Source organism: Armigeres subalbatus, chromosome 3 (genome assembly GCF_024139115.2).
Source record: "Armigeres subalbatus isolate Guangzhou_Male chromosome 3, GZ_Asu_2, whole genome shotgun sequence".
NCBI lineage: Eukaryota > Metazoa > Arthropoda > Insecta > Diptera > Culicidae > Armigeres > Armigeres subalbatus.
The window spans coordinates 257,267,968-257,286,384 of record NC_085141.1 but is presented as its reverse complement, the minus strand read 5'-3'; the positions used below and the strand labels follow the sequence as shown (position 1 = coordinate 257,286,384).

Genomic DNA, 18,417 nt, shown 5'->3' with positions numbered 1-18,417 from the left:
CTCTTCCTGGCATAAAGAATGGAAATTTTCAAAATAATAATTTTGTGTGATATCTAATATCAAGCTCTGCATCTCGTCTTCGCGATACACACATAAAACACTCAAATACTCGACGTTATTCGTTGAAACATTTTAAAGGCTGACTGAATTCGCCCTATAGTAGACCCCCTGGGGGTCCATAATAGGAAATTGCTTCCCTATAGTCGACACTTCATTTGATTTTTGTGTTCCGTTTCGGGACGTTCTTCTTCCCTATTATGGACCCCCCAAAATATTCCTATAATGGACACTCTCGTGTTTATTTTTTATAAAATTGTAAAAAATCATCTAATTTTACTTTCCATAGCATTTCCAATGCATGTAATCAAATCATAGGATTGTAAGGTAGGTTCTCCCGATGGAATTTCATAGCAAAATGTTTAGATTGTGCTGTAATAATGCAAAAATAGCTGGAGGGTCCACTATTGGTTGGGGGTCCACTATAGGGCACTTTACCCTATCTGAAAATCTGATGCGAAGTTTTAAAATAACAAAACACAAGACAAATCCTGTTGACCTATTGTAGAATAAATAGATTATTTGCACTGTAAACGGAAGATTTTTGCATAGTTATAGCCATTGCTCTTCTTCACGCGGGAGATAATTTTCAGAATGTAAAATACACATTTGGTAATTAACTGTGCAATACTTTTTAACAACGAAATCAAACTGCATCTGATTCAGATCCATATGATATATGAATGACGAAGTTATTTTTTGCTAGACGACCATCTAAAACAACTAAATTAGCTCTATCAAAAATGTTGTTCAAATATGTCCCACTTGCCCCATGTATGTTAAAACTCAAGGGCAAATGAAAATTGCAGATTTTGGCTTCAATTAAAAATTTTAAATCGTTTTCGATGTCACACAATTATTTAATTGCTCAAAATATTCACTGTCCACATCAATGATAAATTTAAAAACGACTATCTAGTTGGAAATCCATTGAATTAAAATAAAAGTAATAGATTTTACCGGTAGTTTAAAGTCATGACCAAGCAATAGGATTAGTATGGTACCTTAAATGGTTTTCATTCCAAATATTTATGTGTCGGGTGAATTCGTTTATAGTTCTGCTTCATCTTCCTAGAATATTGTTACCATTGAAAACGTTCATCGATTCATCTGCAGCCATAGTACCCACTTACACCGTATTTTCACTTGCCCCGGGGTACCTTATAAAACTATTGCTTATACATACCCTGATTTTTTTTTATTGATGATCGACAGGGCTAATATTCAAGAGCAAAAAGTAAGAAGGATTCCGCGTAGAATGCAACCTGTTGCAAGTAAATCGGTTAAGGGTAAGTACAAAAAAGTGTGTCTCATATTTTTTGTACACACACACATACATACATACAGACATCACCTCAATTCGTCGAGCTGAGTCGATTGGTATATAACATTATGGGTCTCCGAGCCTTTTATCAAAAGTTCGGTTTTGGAGTGATCCTATAGCCTTTACGTATACTTAATATACATACTGCCTGTAACCGCATATTTGTCCAATCTTTGCTGGATTTCCTATTTATATGGGACATTTATGCGATTACAGACAGCATACGCGAAAGGCAAAACAAAATAAAATATTAAAAAAAAATATGAGCGTTTTTGTCTTCCTTTTAATTTCGTTTGCAAATGTTCGCATCGCTTCACATCATTGTTATTTAATTTATGGAGTATTCTATGAAGTGGATATATTGATTCATTTTGTATAATTAATGGGCGACCTCACGGATCGTTCTTATGCCAAAACCACTATGTCAATAGTAATTCTGAGACAAACTAAAAATGAAATACGATCGTTTGAGCATTGGAGAGTGGAAAGGAAAATTGAAGCTATAGGTTAGTGAAGATAAGAATAGGTGCTTCATATCAATCTCGGATTGACGAAGAGTGTGAACGATAAAATAGTTCATGCGTTACATAACGATTACAAAATATTAAAATTCCTCTTTGACATAAGAGCTATTTTAAATATTTCTACTATTTATGCAAACAAATACAAATTTCTAAGACTCATTTACCCACAATGGAAATGGTACAAAATCCGTTTACGCAAAGTACGTGTTTTTTTGGTCACCCATGTTTTAGGCAATCAACTAAAGAAACTCACGTGACATAAACAAAAGCACTATTCAGGTGCGTTAAGTAGGTATGACTATAAAAACTAGCAGAAGGTTCTGTTTTGTATCAGTCACAGTGCTTCATTCATTCTATCAAAATATACTTTTTTTGAGATCCAAGCCTTCAAGTGATAGTTTCGATGAAGGCTTTTACCAGTTTGCTGATTGCAGCCATCGCGGCTTCTGCATCGGCAGTGTACTATCCACCGCTGGCTCCAACGGGTGTTGAGGAGTCACATTTCGCTTTCCAGCTGAAGAGTTTCCGACAAGCGTTGGACGAGTGTGCAGAGTACCTACAGGTCGCGCCAGAATCCGTGGAGAACCTTGTGGCCTACAACTACGTCACTGAAGATCCCAGTTTGAAGTGTTTGGTTCGATGTGCCGGAATTAACGCAGGATGGTGGAGTGTTGGAGGAAACAATTCTGGACTCCATCCACCTGTAGTGGAGAGCTACTTCGCACCAGCTTGTGATGATACTTGTTATGAAAGACGTACCCGAGAATGCCTCAGTGCCAATGTACCCCAATGCCATGACGATTGCACCAAGGCATACCAATCATTCTTGTGCTACTACCATCAATACGGTAACCTGAAGAGCTCCGAAGAGTATGTTCCACTCCCAGAGTTGGATTCCATCCAAGCTGCTGTCGATTGTCTTCTGATTCTGCGCACACCAAAGGAATTGCTCGAGAAGTATGTCCAAGGTGTCGTCCCAGATGTTCCTGAAACCCAGTGTGTATACCGTTGCCAGTATCTTGCTGAAGGTCTTTACGATGGAGTAGCATTCAACTTATCTCGGGTATACGTTCGTGAGTTTGGCGTTCCTTCGCCCCAGCTCAAGGAGCCATCTACCCAGGTGTGTGTGGACAAAGCCCTCGCTGCACCGAACTGCAATGAATGCGCTCGTTTCTGGGCGGGACATTCCTGCGTCGCTAAGTACGGTGTACCAAATCATACCGGCAATGTTTTGAAAGTGGCCGCTGGACTTGTACTTGCTCAGCGAACGTGCAACGATGAAGATTTGAACCCACGTTACAATGCAGCAGTTCCGCCGCCGGCTCCAGCACCAGCTCCAGCACCATCTCCGGCCCCGACAAGTGCTCCACCACGTCCACACCATCCGGCTCCGTCTGCTTGTGTCTATAACTGTGGATCATGAAAAACTGTTCCATAAATTGTTGTATCATTACTTTGATAGGTGTTTGATAACACAAATGAGAGGAAATATATATTTTATTGAGCATACATTTATCGCTTTTCAATGAGTTGCTTTCGCATTGGACTCTCTCTGTCTGAACCTGTGTGAATGTGAAGTTTGGTGCGAAGCTTGTTGCATGCTAATTACCGATGCATAAAATGATGTACAGCATGTATTCATTTTAAATCATTAAATCTAAAGATAAATTTGAAATTTGGTTCTGACATGTTATCCCTTAAGCGCAGCACATTATGCCTTCATGCTATAGTTATGTGCAAGTGTGAATTGAGAATGAATTCGCGTCAACTTGATTTATTTTGAAGCCGATTCCACAGCCATGCCCATAAAGGCGATAGAATAGATAGAGACAGACTGTTTTTAGACTTCTCAGAATGCTGTAAAAACAGTCACACTTTTGCAAGAGAAACGTGCTCGCAGTGGATGTGTAGCCTGGTTTGCTTGGGCCTTTAAGCACCGCTATCGCGCGCCAAATTGAAAACAGAATAGGCGTAATTCGAGTTGGCGCTTATCAACGAGATGTTGGGATGATAAAATAGGAAATGTGACAAAATCGAAAAAAAATGTTTTAATTTGTTTCACAAATACGACTCAGTTTATGCCTTGGGAAGGCAAAATATGCGAACAGAACTACTCATTATTTGTCGAAAGGTTTACAAAATTCTTGACAGGTACACCGAAATGATTCATAATAAACCATAGGCGGTAAAAGTTATTTCATGAAAATCATTATTGGTTGCAGTATGATTTACAAAAATAAAAAGAATGACTAACATTTTCAAAATGTTTTGGGGTGATTAAATCGGGTCGAAACCATGATAAAATTGGGGGTAGTGGATTCAAAAGTATAAGATCGCTAATGTCGTTCCTGTTCGCGAGACTAACATCTAGGTTTACTTCGACCTGGCAGCTAATATACCGGTACTAAATGCACTACAACATGATGCATACATTATGGCCAATTGAAGCTTGTGGAAGCATAATTTGGCAAAATAATTTGATTGACTACAGCGCCACTAGTGTTCTAGTACTTATGATTCTGCTTAGGAGGTACACAAAATCGAGGGTGAATAAAATTGGGGAGTGACAAAATCGGGTCGATTCTGTATTTACATAATTTCGAAAGAAAAAAAAAACTACAAATTTTTGTTTAAATTTGTATCACGTATCAATAATCGTTTTAGAATAGTTAGTGCCCCTAAATAGGCTTTTCCACAATAATGTTGTTGTGAAGCTGGTGATCTTCCTCACGGATTATCGTGGCCTTGTCGAAAAAGTTGTCGCAGCGGGTTGTTAAGTGGAAGTGCCACAAAAGCGGAAGGAAAGATGTATGGAGGTGGAGCCTTGAGTTATATCTTGCTGAAGTGTTCCACCTGCAGAATTTCCTTTAACTTTCAAACAAAAATAAATAAGATAACACTCATTAAATTGCATCTATGTAATTAATATATCTAAATAATAATATTGATTTTTCTCAAAATTTCATCTCTGGTCTTTCTGGTGTATCTTTAGTTCACCATTTGTGTATTAATAAAATAATTTAAAAAATATATAAATAAAAAAAACTATTCTTACTATTTTAACACGGAACGCGATATTCCTACTGTTTCTGACAGGGAATACACGAGAAATAGTCGTTTTATCCAAGGGCCACATACGCCTCTCACTGGCGAACAAAGCTCGTGTATTCTGCATCGAAGCTTAGAACCGGTGTTAGGGCGCAATCGTTAATGTGAACATTTCTATATTCGATTAGTTATTGCTTTTCTCACCGAAGAATAGACTACCGTGCAAATTTGTCGAAGTACCAAAACAAATGCTCACACGTCCAATTGTATAGAAATTAGCAAAAGCACAATCCAAAACATCATTCTTGCACCTTTTCTCACACCCCAAAAAGCTCTTTCTTGCAGCGGAGACGTCATCCATATATGGAGAAACTGGTGGGAACATATTTTGGTGGGACAATATTTTTTGCATGGGAGTCGAATACGGCGCAAAATTTGCAATACTGTAAATAAATTCTTTTTCGAGTCCCTATAATCAAGCAGGTATCTCAAGCATCCCACATCGTTATATTGCTGCATGATAAAATATCGAAAACAAAAGTGTGCATAAAAATTGCCTCGCCATAACAAAAATGTGGTAGAGAATTAACACTGTTGTTTACAGTTTAGAACCAAATCCAGATGTCGCACATGTTGGGGTGGGGATTCTCCCCCTGGTTTTATCACAGCTTGTCTGCTATAACCCGATTCTTTTTTTACACGGGGGATGCGTTCCGTGTAAAAAAGTTTTCAGTTCTAAATTTGAAAATCCGTGTAAAAAAAGTTTTATGATATCTCGACGAATCATGTAAAATGGAGCAACTTTGCAAAAATATTGTATGGGATTTTTTTTACACGGCCGTGTAAAAAAAATCCGTGTGAAAACAGAATCGGGTGTACATAGATGCATTTGATAAAGTCCCAAATTAGGACGTTCTTGTAAGAACATCTGTACAGTAGACATTCGCTAATTGTGTTTTGCCTTCTTCGAATACTAAATAGAGGTGTACATAAAACAAGAATTATAATTAATATATAAAATCTTGACGTATACAACTCTGCAAGGTTTCAATACAAAGAATGCAAGCTGTTTAAAAAGATATTGTATTAAAAGAATCCAAAATTTCAAGGCTCTAATACTATGCTAGGAACTTTTTTAAAATGGGCGTAATTGATTTTGACGGCGATTGTACCCGTCATTCAAACTGACATTGCTTTCCTCAGACCTGGAGATGTTCGGTTAGTGCAGATCTGGGGCCACGATACTCATACGCTTACTTAATAACAAATTGTACAAATAGTTGTTCAAAATCAGTGAAAGCTCACGCACGTGGAATTTGTCAGATAAGACATCGACGCAAACTGAATCAAAAGCCAAAAATTCCAAAACACCGTGCCCATTTTCTGTTTTTAGCGGAAGTAAGCTGAATTTCTGAAGAAAGCAACGCAAAACATTCGTTCGTACTTTTGCGTCTGCAGAAACCAAATTATGTGTCTGACAACAAACCATTCGATTCAACCCGGAAGAGAATCATCTCCAAAAGCTTCCAAAGACAGGACAGGATCGCTATGAGGCGATACGAATTACAATCCGATGTGGGTTTTCCAGGCTTTTTGTTGGTTATCGCCATCTCTTGGAGGCAACATCCGGAACAATGTTGCACTCCAGTAACTGATTGAACAAGCTCAATAAGCGCCTCTTCGCGATGTATTAGAGGTTTTTGGGCAAATTGAACCTGATTCTATCCCACTCCGTAGCGGAATTGTTGCATACAAGGAGAGCAAGCGAGAATTCAATAATTGAAAAGGGGTGATCCATATCATCACTGCACAAGTATCACGTGACTCAAACTTTTTTCTGCAAAGTCCAGTATCCACCACGACGAGCTTTAATGATCTTCGTTTACGGATGAGCGTTGCGCATTCTACTCCCGACGGTCCACAGAGTTTTTACTGAAGTCTCGAGCGACATTCCTTTAACAAAAGTACATTTTATTCAGTTTTTCAATCGGATTTTGAGCACAATGTACCGTTTGTGAAGAACGATCGAACCGTGTTATCTGATTTTTTAACACCCGGCGAATTTCTCGCGATAAGTTCTCACGCTGTACGCTATCATTGATGGCCTCGGCATATTTTCCTGAATCGATGTGCTTCATGAGGGCATATGAGAGGACGATAGAAATAGATTGATTATGTCCACTGGAAATCGAGACTTCGATCGGCAAATGATCACTACCATGGAGATATTGGAAAATCTTCCAAGTACAAACTAACGATAATGAGTTTGCAAAAAATAGAAAGATTTTGCTGGAGGAGCCACTCGCTTGTAGCTTCTCCTGTATTCAAAACCGACATATTAAAGTCGTCGCAGAAGTCGTATATCATTGTTGAACGGTTGTCGTCGCACGGTGTAAAAAAATGGATTATTATCGAAGTTGCATGTACCTCTGATTTTTTTTCACAGAAAGTTAGGCAAGGCCACTAGAAATGAGGTACGGGGTGTTTAAAAATATTTCATCGGTGATTTTTTGAAAAAAGTGAATTGCCTATTTCCGGGGATTAAACCACCCGACTTGGACGTTAATTTACAATGTTATGAAAACTCATATGTGAATATGTACGTTATGTGGAAGATATTGATTTGAAAAATGTATTGGAGGTAACCACTTTCCCTTCGATGGGACTCGAACCCATGACCCTACAGTACGCTAGACTGGTGCTTTAACCAACTAAGCTACGAAGGACCTCCGTCGGCCTTCGCAACCTAGCGGCTACTGAACGAGCTCGAGATTCCCTAATTGGACGCATAGTCAAATCACTCGCAATCCATTTATCAAGCCAATACTTCCACATGTGTATTGTACACGTTCACATTAGAGGAGCGTGAGTATTTAGAATGTCTGGCGGCTATACACATTCTTCATCAGCAACGGTACTGATCAAGTGAGGTTGTGTAAGCTATTTGCCAGTCGGTCGTCAAGCTCAGACCCGACCGCATTGCGTAGGCAAGAGCACGCAACTCAAGTTCAGTTCAATCAAAGGTAATTGCCTATTTCCGGGGATTAAACCACCCGACTTGGACGTTAATTTACAATGTTATGAAAACTCATATGTGAATATGTACGTTATGTGGAAGATATTGATTTGAAAAATGTATTGGAGGTAACCTCTTTCCAGTCTTGCGTACTGAGGGTCGTGGGCTCGAGTCCCATTGGAGGAAAGTGGTTACCTCCAATACATTTTTCAAATCAATATCTTCCACATAACGTACATATTCACATATGAGTTTTCATAACATTGAAAAAAGTGGTTTTTAATGTTTTCTTCCTTAATATACCGTCTAAAAAGTCAATTGATAACACAGCAACGTATAAATTATTGTAACTAGCCCGCAGAATTGAAAATATACATATTTGTTACCTCCTTTGTATAGAAAACCTATCTTGAAACGGATCTAAAATTTAAAAAAATATGTTTTTCTTCTGAGAATTAAGCGTTTTTAAAGTATGTTTTCGGATATTTGTTTTATTTTTGCTTTATTGACAATCTTTTTTCAATTTTTTCAGCAAGTATAATCTATTTCTAGCTTTGGTTATCTGTTGTATTCACATTTTTTTCTTCCGACATTCGCACTAGATGGCCAGCCCTTTGTCAGTTTGCCATATTTTATAGGATTCATAATATTTCCTAGATACAGTGTCTCATCATTACTGTGGCACACGCCATGTACAAGAACTTCACTGAATATTGTTTGCGGCACATTTTACTTGAAAACCCTAAATCTTCCTGACCTTCTTCTTACAGTGTTCATGCTTCATGTTCGAAATAGGCTATCGGATGGACTAGGGCTTTATACAGCGCGAAATTCATTTCCGACTGCATGTTACCGAAGCTGAGCTGTTGCTTCAAGCACAACTGTCCCATATTTGAGTGATTCCATTTCTGTGTGGGTCATTCATACTTTTATGGGCAGTAAGTTAGTTACGAAAGTCGTAAAAGACCGTATTCACAACAGCAATCCACAAGTATTCAAAGGAAACAATTTCTCCAAAAACTTCAAACAAATTTATATTTCTATCTATAACAATTTGTAGAATGAATTACCATCTCAATCTTCAGTAAGACAAAAGTTTCCACCATTTCGTCTGCAAGACCCGAGAGCATATGCGTAAGTACTGCCGAGATGAAGTACATGGTTGCGTGTAGAGACAGAGATAAGCTGAGTGTTGCTTGTGCTGATATAGTGCTTGAAAGGGGTGTGTTTGAACGTGTAGAAAAAATACCTTTGAAATGTTTGCAAATACTGACAAAGACGTTTACTGTGAAGTATTTCTAATGCAAATAGAGTACATAACAAGTTTTAGGCCTAAGTTAGGTCTTGTATAATACAGACGGAAAAGAAATTTGCTCTTTATAATACCTTAATTTTACCGGTGGGCAATTACGGACATGAAATGTAAAGAAGCAGACTAGGAAGCTTTCAAACTTTCCGACCAGAAGGGTCTACATACAATGCATAGTGAGGGGCCAGTAAATGACGAGTGGCGCTTACGCACGAATTACAAGGAATATCATATGTTTAAAAGCGAAAATATTATGAATCTTTTAAAATACTTGAATTAAAAACTGCAAATAAACAGTAATTGAGAACAAAAAATGTTCGGCGCACTTCAATGGGCAGGTTATATATTGCAAATGTCAAAAGATAGAATTGCAAAAACAATATTCAAGTGAATATTCATCAGTCAACAGTATAGATTCCGGCGATTGAGGATTATTAAAAACGCAAAAATTAAATACGAAAGAAACACTTGAAAAAAAAAACGCCTTAACCAATAAAAAACAATATTCTTACAAATTTTAGAGACGTTTTAAGATAGGTTTTCTATACTGAAAAGGCTACAAATATGTATATTTTTAATTCTGAGGGCTAATTACAATAATTTATCTATTGCTGAGTTATCAATTGACTTTCTAGTATATTAAGGAAGAAAACATTGAAAATCACTTTTTTCAGAAAATCGCCGATGAAATATTTTTAAACACCCCGTACCTTATTTCTAGTGGCCTTGCCTAACTTTCTGTGAAAAAAAATCAGAGGTACATGAAACTTCGATAATAATCCATTTTTTTACACCGTGCGTCGTACGTTTCTCCCCAGCCTGTACCGTGGAAACTAAGAGCAACCGTGGCTCGTGCACAACAGAGCAGATGTGCGAGAGATCTCTACGAGATATCACGGTGTTGGGAGGAAGATATATCGACGTGATACTGAGGTCTTTTCCCCAAATAGTCACCTAACACGCGACGGCTTCGGTGCCTGACCTCGGAGTAAGATCGACTCTTTAGAAAGAGTACTGTATTTTGATCACTCCTCCATATTGATTTCCCGATCCTAATAAGTATACTTCGACAGTTCCACTGTAGAATCGGAATCATGTTATCCTTATCGACGAATGACGGGGCATTTTTGTCATTCGGGCATCTGGGATTTTAGATATTTCCAGAAGCGGTGGAAACTCTCGTTTATCCTAATGTGAAACCACAAAAGTTGAACGTTTTTCAGTATACCAGCTTTTCATTTGACCATGTTGGACGGGGCTCTGTTTTACTCATTTCCTTGTTGAGTATTTGAAAATAAAGGGAGACCCATTTTTAACTTCGGAGTCAGAGCTACCTTGATCGTCCAAAGGAAGAGACGAGAAGATGATGTCAGAAACAATTGGAGAAGGAACCTACCTCAACAGTTCGGCGTAGCTTCACCGGGAACGGTGCTGCAGAGACCGTTTCTGGTGAATTTGTCGCGTATGTACGTCGGGCAAGCTTTGTTGCAATAGACACATTTCGGTGCCATCTTACAAGCCCCATCACTTACTTCTCTCCACATGAGCGGTGTTGCCCAGCTGCTTCCAATTAGCACAGTACATCGGTACATATGTACAATTTAACAGCATTGTGGACTCGGAGAAAGTGACGCAAAAAGAATCAAATGGGGAATAAATCCGCTCCTTTCCCTTCTAAGACACCAATTGCAATTGTTTGCAGTCCAGTTTCGCAACAGGTGGCAAAGAAACATTCTTGAAATGACCGAAACCTTATTTCAAATCGTCGATTGTCATATTTCTCTCCATTACCACCCCCGCGATCTCACACACTGCTGACGGTGAATAATCCTTGTATTCGAGAGTGAAAATAGCTCAATAATATCATATGTTGATTAGATAGCAAAATGAGATATGGACATGATTGATATTAGAGATAAAAGATCAGATGGCAATATCAATATTTTGCACTAAAATATCATGAGGAGATCAAGTTATGCTATTTGTAAGAAATTATTAATATTTTGTTCCATTAGTTTGGTCTTATCCATAGCATATATTGAAATGTTATTTTGGCGCAAAATTTTGATATTTTTGCCTGTTCTTTTATCTCTTATATCAATCAAGTCCATACCATGTTTTGTTATTATGTTCATGGCTTCTGCCCGGGTGACTGCGACGTCAAGCTTGCTGGACCCAACCATGTGAATGGACATAACTGACAAAAATCGCTTTTCCAGATCTTTGCTGATCTGACTAATATTCAAGGGTTCGCCTTTCGATCGAATGAAATAGGGTAAGACGGTTTAAAATGTTCATTGAAATTATATTATGAAATGTTTATAGATTACATTAAGGGTATGCGATAAGACACTTTTTCCTAACGAAACGAAACGAAACGAAATTTAAAATGTCTGTGTTGATTCGAAACGAAATATATATTAACTTTCGAGACTTCGAAACGATACTAAATCAACGTCCATTTAATTCGATTTTTTTCGAAACGAAACGAAATTTTATTATTTTTCCGCGGAATTTTTATTGAATTGATTTTACATTAAATACGCAATTTTGATTTCATTTTCTCAAAGTCCAATAAAATCTTTCCGACCAATAGAATTATAGTAACAGAAGAAGCAGTCTGTAATAAATCGCCGTGTTTCCGTTTACCATTGGCGATTAGGCAATACCCCAGCATTTTTTCCGCTTTCTTCGTTGAATGAGTGCTCCCGAATCTGATCAATTTTTTGTCAGCTCACCTCTATATCAGTAAGTACAGGGGTTAGACAAAAAGGTTGAGATAGGTAAAATTATGTCGAAATTCAAATCATCATAACTTTGCGTACAATAATCCGATTTTGATAAAATCAGGACCATCAGAACCGGACGCTTTTCTAGTATACTGCTCTCCTGCAAAACCTAAGATTGGTCCTTGGCCACCGTAGATGTTTTGGGTTTTCCGAAGGTATGTACAAAATGCATTTTTTCCACTGCTTATCATTTTATGTGATGTTTACTTTCATCATGTTTTATGCTTTCTCCAAAAACTAGAACTAATATGCCGGCCAACGGGGGCTGTAGATCGAGAATCCATCAAAACTACGCAGAGATATGGCCATTTCCGTAAAAACGGTTCCGGGAACATGATGAAATGATAACAGATCGGAATAATGCAAATATGGGTATCTATGTTCATGACTTTGCGAGACGATGATTATAGAAACATTTCCAGAATGATAGTGTCCACTGCCACCCTTATAGCAGGTTCCAATGGCCTTCCAGGAGGGGCCGGTTTTGGCACCGTCTGAAACTATGCATATATGGGTGTCAAAATTCATGTTTTCCCAAGACAATGAATATAGGATCTTTATCAAAGATACATTATGGTGACTGTAAGACTCTCTGGCCAATTTGTAACAGGTCCCGGGTGTTCTGCGAAAGTGACATTTGTTCAGGGTGTATGGCCAATCCCGTACCGATTTTACGAAAATGGCCATATCTTTGCGTATACCAAACGAATTTTCGATCTGCAGCCAGCATTGATCAGCTTATTAGTTCTAGTTTCCAGGAAGAGTATAAAACAAAATGGCAGTAAACGTCAGATAAAATGACAAGCAGAAGAAAAAATGCATTTTTAACATATCCTCGGAAAAGCCGGAACATCTCCGGTGGCCAAGGGCCAATCTGAGGTTTTACATAGGGACAGTATACTAGAAGAGTTTCCGCGTCCGAAGGTCCCGGTTTCATCGAAATCGGATCATTCTACGCAAAATTATGCTGACTTGAACTTCGACAAAATTTTGCCTATCTTTTCCTTTTTGTCTAACCCCTGTATGTATATAAACATATAGGAATTGTGTTTTTTTTTTGTATTCTGATTCAAATTCTATTTAAAACCTTATTTTATTCAAGGCTTATGTGATTATACTGAAGCATACTTCATATTCTTTTATCAGCGTTGTTTTATGGCATATTTTAGGGTCAAAACCAGAATATGCGAATATAGTATATGCAGATAGATTATTGTTAATAGCATACATTAGCTAACTAGACGAATCCTCTGCACCTTTCTAAAATGCTCAAAAATATGTTTTTCAGATTGTGTTTCAGAAATGTGATCGCAAAGTTTTTGCGACTGCAGTTTGCCAGGTATGAAGAAATAGTTTTTGCTTTCTCATACAAAAACTTGTAACAAAAGGATATCATTTCCTTCCAAATTCAACTTTTTTTATAGTAAGCTCGGAGATCCATAGTCTTTTATGCAACCAACTCGACGAACCAAGCTATTGTCTGTTTGTCCTTGTATATGAGTTTGTGCATATGAAGCATGCAAAAATTGTTGTCAAATTTTCATCCTCAACCGACTTCCATATAAGAAGACTTCCCATATAAGATTTTTCCAAACTAATTTTTTTTTATAGGGGGCATAAGAAAATGTCAGACCCCCCCTCCCCCATAAGTGCTTATGTAATTAATGTTCGACTTCTTTATTAAAAAAGAGGCGCTCTAAAAATACTTCACAAGGGCCTCAGTAATCTACGCCACGACTTTGCCTCTTTGACAAAGTTTTACTGATTTGATTCATATCTGATTACATTCACACTCTGATCGTGACGTTATAAATATTGAATCGGATCACTTATGAAAAAAATGAGATAGAATAGTCAAAGATATTTTTCGTTTTCTGTTGAACATTTCTAATAAAACACCGGAGACATTTTATAGAAGAAAACTAAATACGTATTTGTCGACTCAGAATGGGATTATGTATTATTATTTAATCAGACTAAGGCCGAAGTGGCCTGTGCGGTATATAAGAGTCTTCTCCATTCGGCTCGGTCCATGGCTACACGTCGCCAACCACGCAGTCTACTACGGAGGGTCCGCAAGTCATCTTCCACCTGATCGATCCACCTTGCCCGCTGCGCACCTCGCCTTCTTGTGCCCGTCGGATCGTTGTCGAGAACCATTTTCACCGGGTTACTGTCCGACATTCTGGCTACGTGCCCGGCCCATCGCAGTCGTCCGATTTTCGCGGTGTGAACGATGGATGGTTCTCCCAACAGCTGATGCAATTCGTGGTTCATTCGCCTCCTCCACGTACCGTTCGCCATCTGCACCCCACCATAGATGGTACGCAGCACTTTCCTTTCAAAAACTCCAAGTGCGCGTTGGTCCTCCACGAGCATCGTCCAGGTCTCGTGTCCGTAGAGGACTACCGGTCTAATTAGCGTTTTGTAGATTGTCAGTTTGGTACGTCGGCGAACTCTATTCGATCGGAGCGTCTTGCGGAGTCCAAAGTACGTACGATTTCCAGCCACTATGCGTCTCCGAATTTCTCTGCTGGTGTCATTTTCGGCAGTCACCAGTGAGCCCAAGTACACAAATTCTTCTACCACCTCGATTTCGTCACCACCGATGCAAACTCGCGGTGGGTGGCTCACATTGTCTTCTCTTGAACCTCTTCCTATCATGTACTTCGTCTTCGACGTGTTGATGACTAGTCCGATCCGCTCAGCTTCCTCTTCAGTCTGATGTAGGCTTCCTCCATCTTCTCAAAGTTACGTGCCATAATATCTATGTCGTCGGCGAAACCAAATAGCTGGACGGACTTATTGAAAATTGTACCACTCGTGTTAATCCCTGCTCTTCGTATTACCCCTTCCAAAGCGATGTTGAATAGCAAACACGAAAGACCATCACCTTGCCGTAACCCTCTGCGGGTTTCGAAGGGACTCGAGAATGCCCCTGAAACTCGAGCTACGCACATCACCCGATCCATCGGCGCTTTGATCAACCGTGTCAGTTTATCCGGAAAACCGTGTTCGTGCATTAGCTGCCATAGCTGGTCCCGATCGATTGTATCATATGCGGCTTTGAAGTCGATGAATAAATGATGTGTGGGCACGTTGTATTCGCGGCATTTCTGCAGTACTTGGCGAATGGCGAACACCTGGTCCGTGGTGGAGCGTTCGCCCATAAAACCCGCCTGGTACTGCCCCACGAACTCCCATGCAGTTGGTGCTAGTCGACGGCATAAAATTTGGGAGAGTACCTTGTAGGCGGCGTTCAGCAATGTGATTGCGCGGTAGTTGCTACAATCCAGCTTATCACCCTTTTGTTAGATGGGACGACACCTTCCATCCACTCCTGCGGCAAAACTTCCTCCTCCCAAATCTTGGTAATGACCCAGTGCAGCGCTCTAGCCAGTGCCTCACCACCGTGTTTAAATAGCTCTCCTGGTAGTTGGTCAACCCCAGGGGCTTTGTTGTTCTTCAGCCGGCCAATCTCCTCCTGGATTTCCTGGAGATCCGGAGCCGGTAGAATTATGTCCTGCGCGCGTTCTCCCAGGTCCATCACCATACCGCCATCTTCGTCTGCCACATCGCCATTCAGGTGTTCTTCGTAGTGCTGCCGCCACCTTTGGATCACCTCACGCTCGTTCGTAAGAAGGTTCCCGTTTATGTCCTTACACATATCAGGCTGTGGCACGTGGCCCTTACGTGAACGGTTTAACTTCTCATAGAACTTTCGTGTGTTATTAGCGCAGTACAGTTGCTCCGTTTCTTCACGGTCTCGATCTTCCTGCTGGCGCTTTTTCCTCCGGAAAATCGAGTTTTGTCTGTTCCGCGCCTGTTTATATCGTGCCTCGTTCGCCCTCGTGCGGTGTTGCAGCAATCTCGCCCATGCTGCATTCTTCTCTTCCACTAACTGCTCACATTCGCCGTCATACCAGTCGTTTCTCTGATCCGGGGCACCGTGCCAAGTGCAGCGGTTGCGGTGCTACCAATGGCGGATCGAATATCTCTCCAGCCATCTTCAAGAGACGCTGCGCCTAGCTGCTCTTCCGTTGGAAGTGCCACTTCCAGCTGTTGCGCGTATTCTTGGGCTAGTCTACCATCTTGTAGCCGCCCAATGTTAAGCCGCGGCGTCCGACTTCGACGCGTGTTGTACACCGTCGAGAGTTTTGAGCGCAGACATACTGCAACGAGGTAGTGGTCGGATTCAATATTCGCACTGCGGTAAGTGCGGACGTTCGTGATGTCGGAGAAGAATTTACCGTCGATTAGAACGTGGTCGATTTGGTTTTCCGTTTCTTGGTTAGGTGATCTCCATGTGGCCTTATGGATATTTTTGCGGGGAAAGAAGGTGCTTCGGACTACCATTCCGCGGGAGGCTGCGAAGTTTATGCATCGTTGGCCGTTGTCATTCGATACGGTGTGCAGACTATCCGGTCCGATGACCGGTCTATACATTTCCTCCCTTCCTACCTGTGCGTTCATGTCACCGATGACGATTTTAACGTCCCGCAGTGGGCATCCATCGTATGTCTGCTCCAGCTGTGCGTAGAACGCTTCTTTCTCGTCGTCGGGTCTCCCTTCGTGTGGGCAGTGCACGTTGATGATGCTATAGTTGAAGAAACGGCCTTTAATCCTCAGCTTGCACATCCTTGCGTTGATTGGCTGCCACCCAATCACGCGTTGGCGCATCTTACCCAGCACTATGAAGCCGGTTCCCAGCTCGTTGGTGGTGCCACAGCTTTGATAGAAGGTAGCCGCTCGATGCCCGCTTTTCCACACTTTCTGTCCTGTCCAGCAAATCTCCTGCAGCGCCACGACGTCGAAGTTGCGGGGATGTAATTCATCGTAGATCATCCTGTCGCAACCTGCGAAACCTAGCGACTTGCAATTCCATGTTCCAAGCTTCCAATCGTGATCCTGTATTCGTCGCCTAGGTCTTTGCCGATTATATCGAGTCGCATTATCTCTTATATTGTTCGTAATGATTGGTTTTCTAGGCGGCTTATTGGGCCTGCGCAAACCTCCTGTCTCGTCGGAGGGCCGTCGTGTCAGGGCTGTTTAGCGTCCCACCTAACACCAGGACTTGGGCTTGTGCGCTTTGAGCGGCACACGGTCGCTTTGGTGGGGCCTACTTGCGGATACATGCAGCTTTTTATAGAGGTTTAACAGGGCCCACTGTCAAACCCCACCACATCCTAGGCAAGCCCCACAACTCGCAGATGGCCTGGCGAGGGATCGGCAAGCCCTTGGACATAGTCCCTGATGCCCGAAAGATGGGATTATGTAGTAGGCGTTAAAAGATTTTTTTATAACATAAAGTTTTAAAAACAGCTTTATGATTTTGTTCAGCGGCGCAGCCAAATTTTTTGATAATATACTACCGTAAGAGTCAGTAAGATTTAAGTCTAAATTTGTTTCGAAATTCCGCGGAATTCCGTTAAATTTCGTTAGAAGCTAGTTTTTTCTAACGAAATTTTTGTAATTTTACGAAACGAAACGAAATCATGAAATCAGATTTCTCCATGTTCATATTCCACGATATTCCGCGGAATTTCGTTTCGAACGACCTGAAACGATTTTTTTGAAATACCGCATGTGCTTATATTACATTTACCCGTAACGCTGGGTAGACACCTTTACGTGGTGTGTTACGGGGTAAGATCTACCACGGTCACATTGCCAGCTACAAGCAAATCCTGACCCAACGAATACCTTCCCAATATCCAACTCCGTGGTACTTATGAGGGTGTCGCTGAGGGAAGAGCCTCTCTTTAAGTATCACATCAACATTTCCTTTCCCTCCCCTAGTTGCGGTACAGATGGGCGTAGTACGGAGTAGTAATCCTCACGCTTTTGTAATTTTTGTCTTAGATTGAAATCAAGTACTACATCTACATTAATTTGGAATTTGAATAATTTCTTATTTTCGTATATTATTTCCTCAATTTTCCATATTTATATGTTCTATATTTAATTAATTTCATAATGTCATATTTTTATACTCCCATATTTTCAATTTTGCTATTTTTGCCTTTCTCGTATACTAAGTATACGGTAAAGGCTATATGATCGCTCCAAAAACAAACTTTTTATAGAAGGCCCGGAGACCCATAGTGTTATATACCAATCGACTCAGTTCGACGAATTGAGGTGATGTCTGTGTGTGTGTGTGTGTGTGTGTGTGTGTGTGTGTATGTGTGTGTGTGTGTGTGCGCAAAACTACTCAAAAAAATGTCACTCATTTTTCGGGCACTTATCCTTAACCGATTTGCTCGCAACAAGTTGCATTCGACGCAGAATCCTGTCCCATTGTTTCCTATTTGAAATTGGCTAGATCGGACTATGGGATCGAAAGTTAT

At 40.4% G+C, this 18,417-nt stretch overlaps 2 protein-coding genes across 10 annotated transcripts in view; both read left to right on the top strand.

Annotated features, from left to right (window-relative positions):
- LOC134223771 (reversion-inducing cysteine-rich protein with Kazal motifs) overlaps positions 1 to 18,417 on the top strand; it is a 102,371-nt gene that overhangs the window by 29,101 nt on the left and 54,853 nt on the right. The gene's annotated exons all lie outside the window — the stretch shown is intronic.
- Positions 2,309 to 3,328, top strand: LOC134219548 (uncharacterized). The gene has a single exon (XM_062698292.1). The coding sequence runs from the start codon at positions 2,309 to 2,311 to the stop codon at positions 3,326 to 3,328; it is 1,020 nt and encodes a 339-aa protein (XP_062554276.1).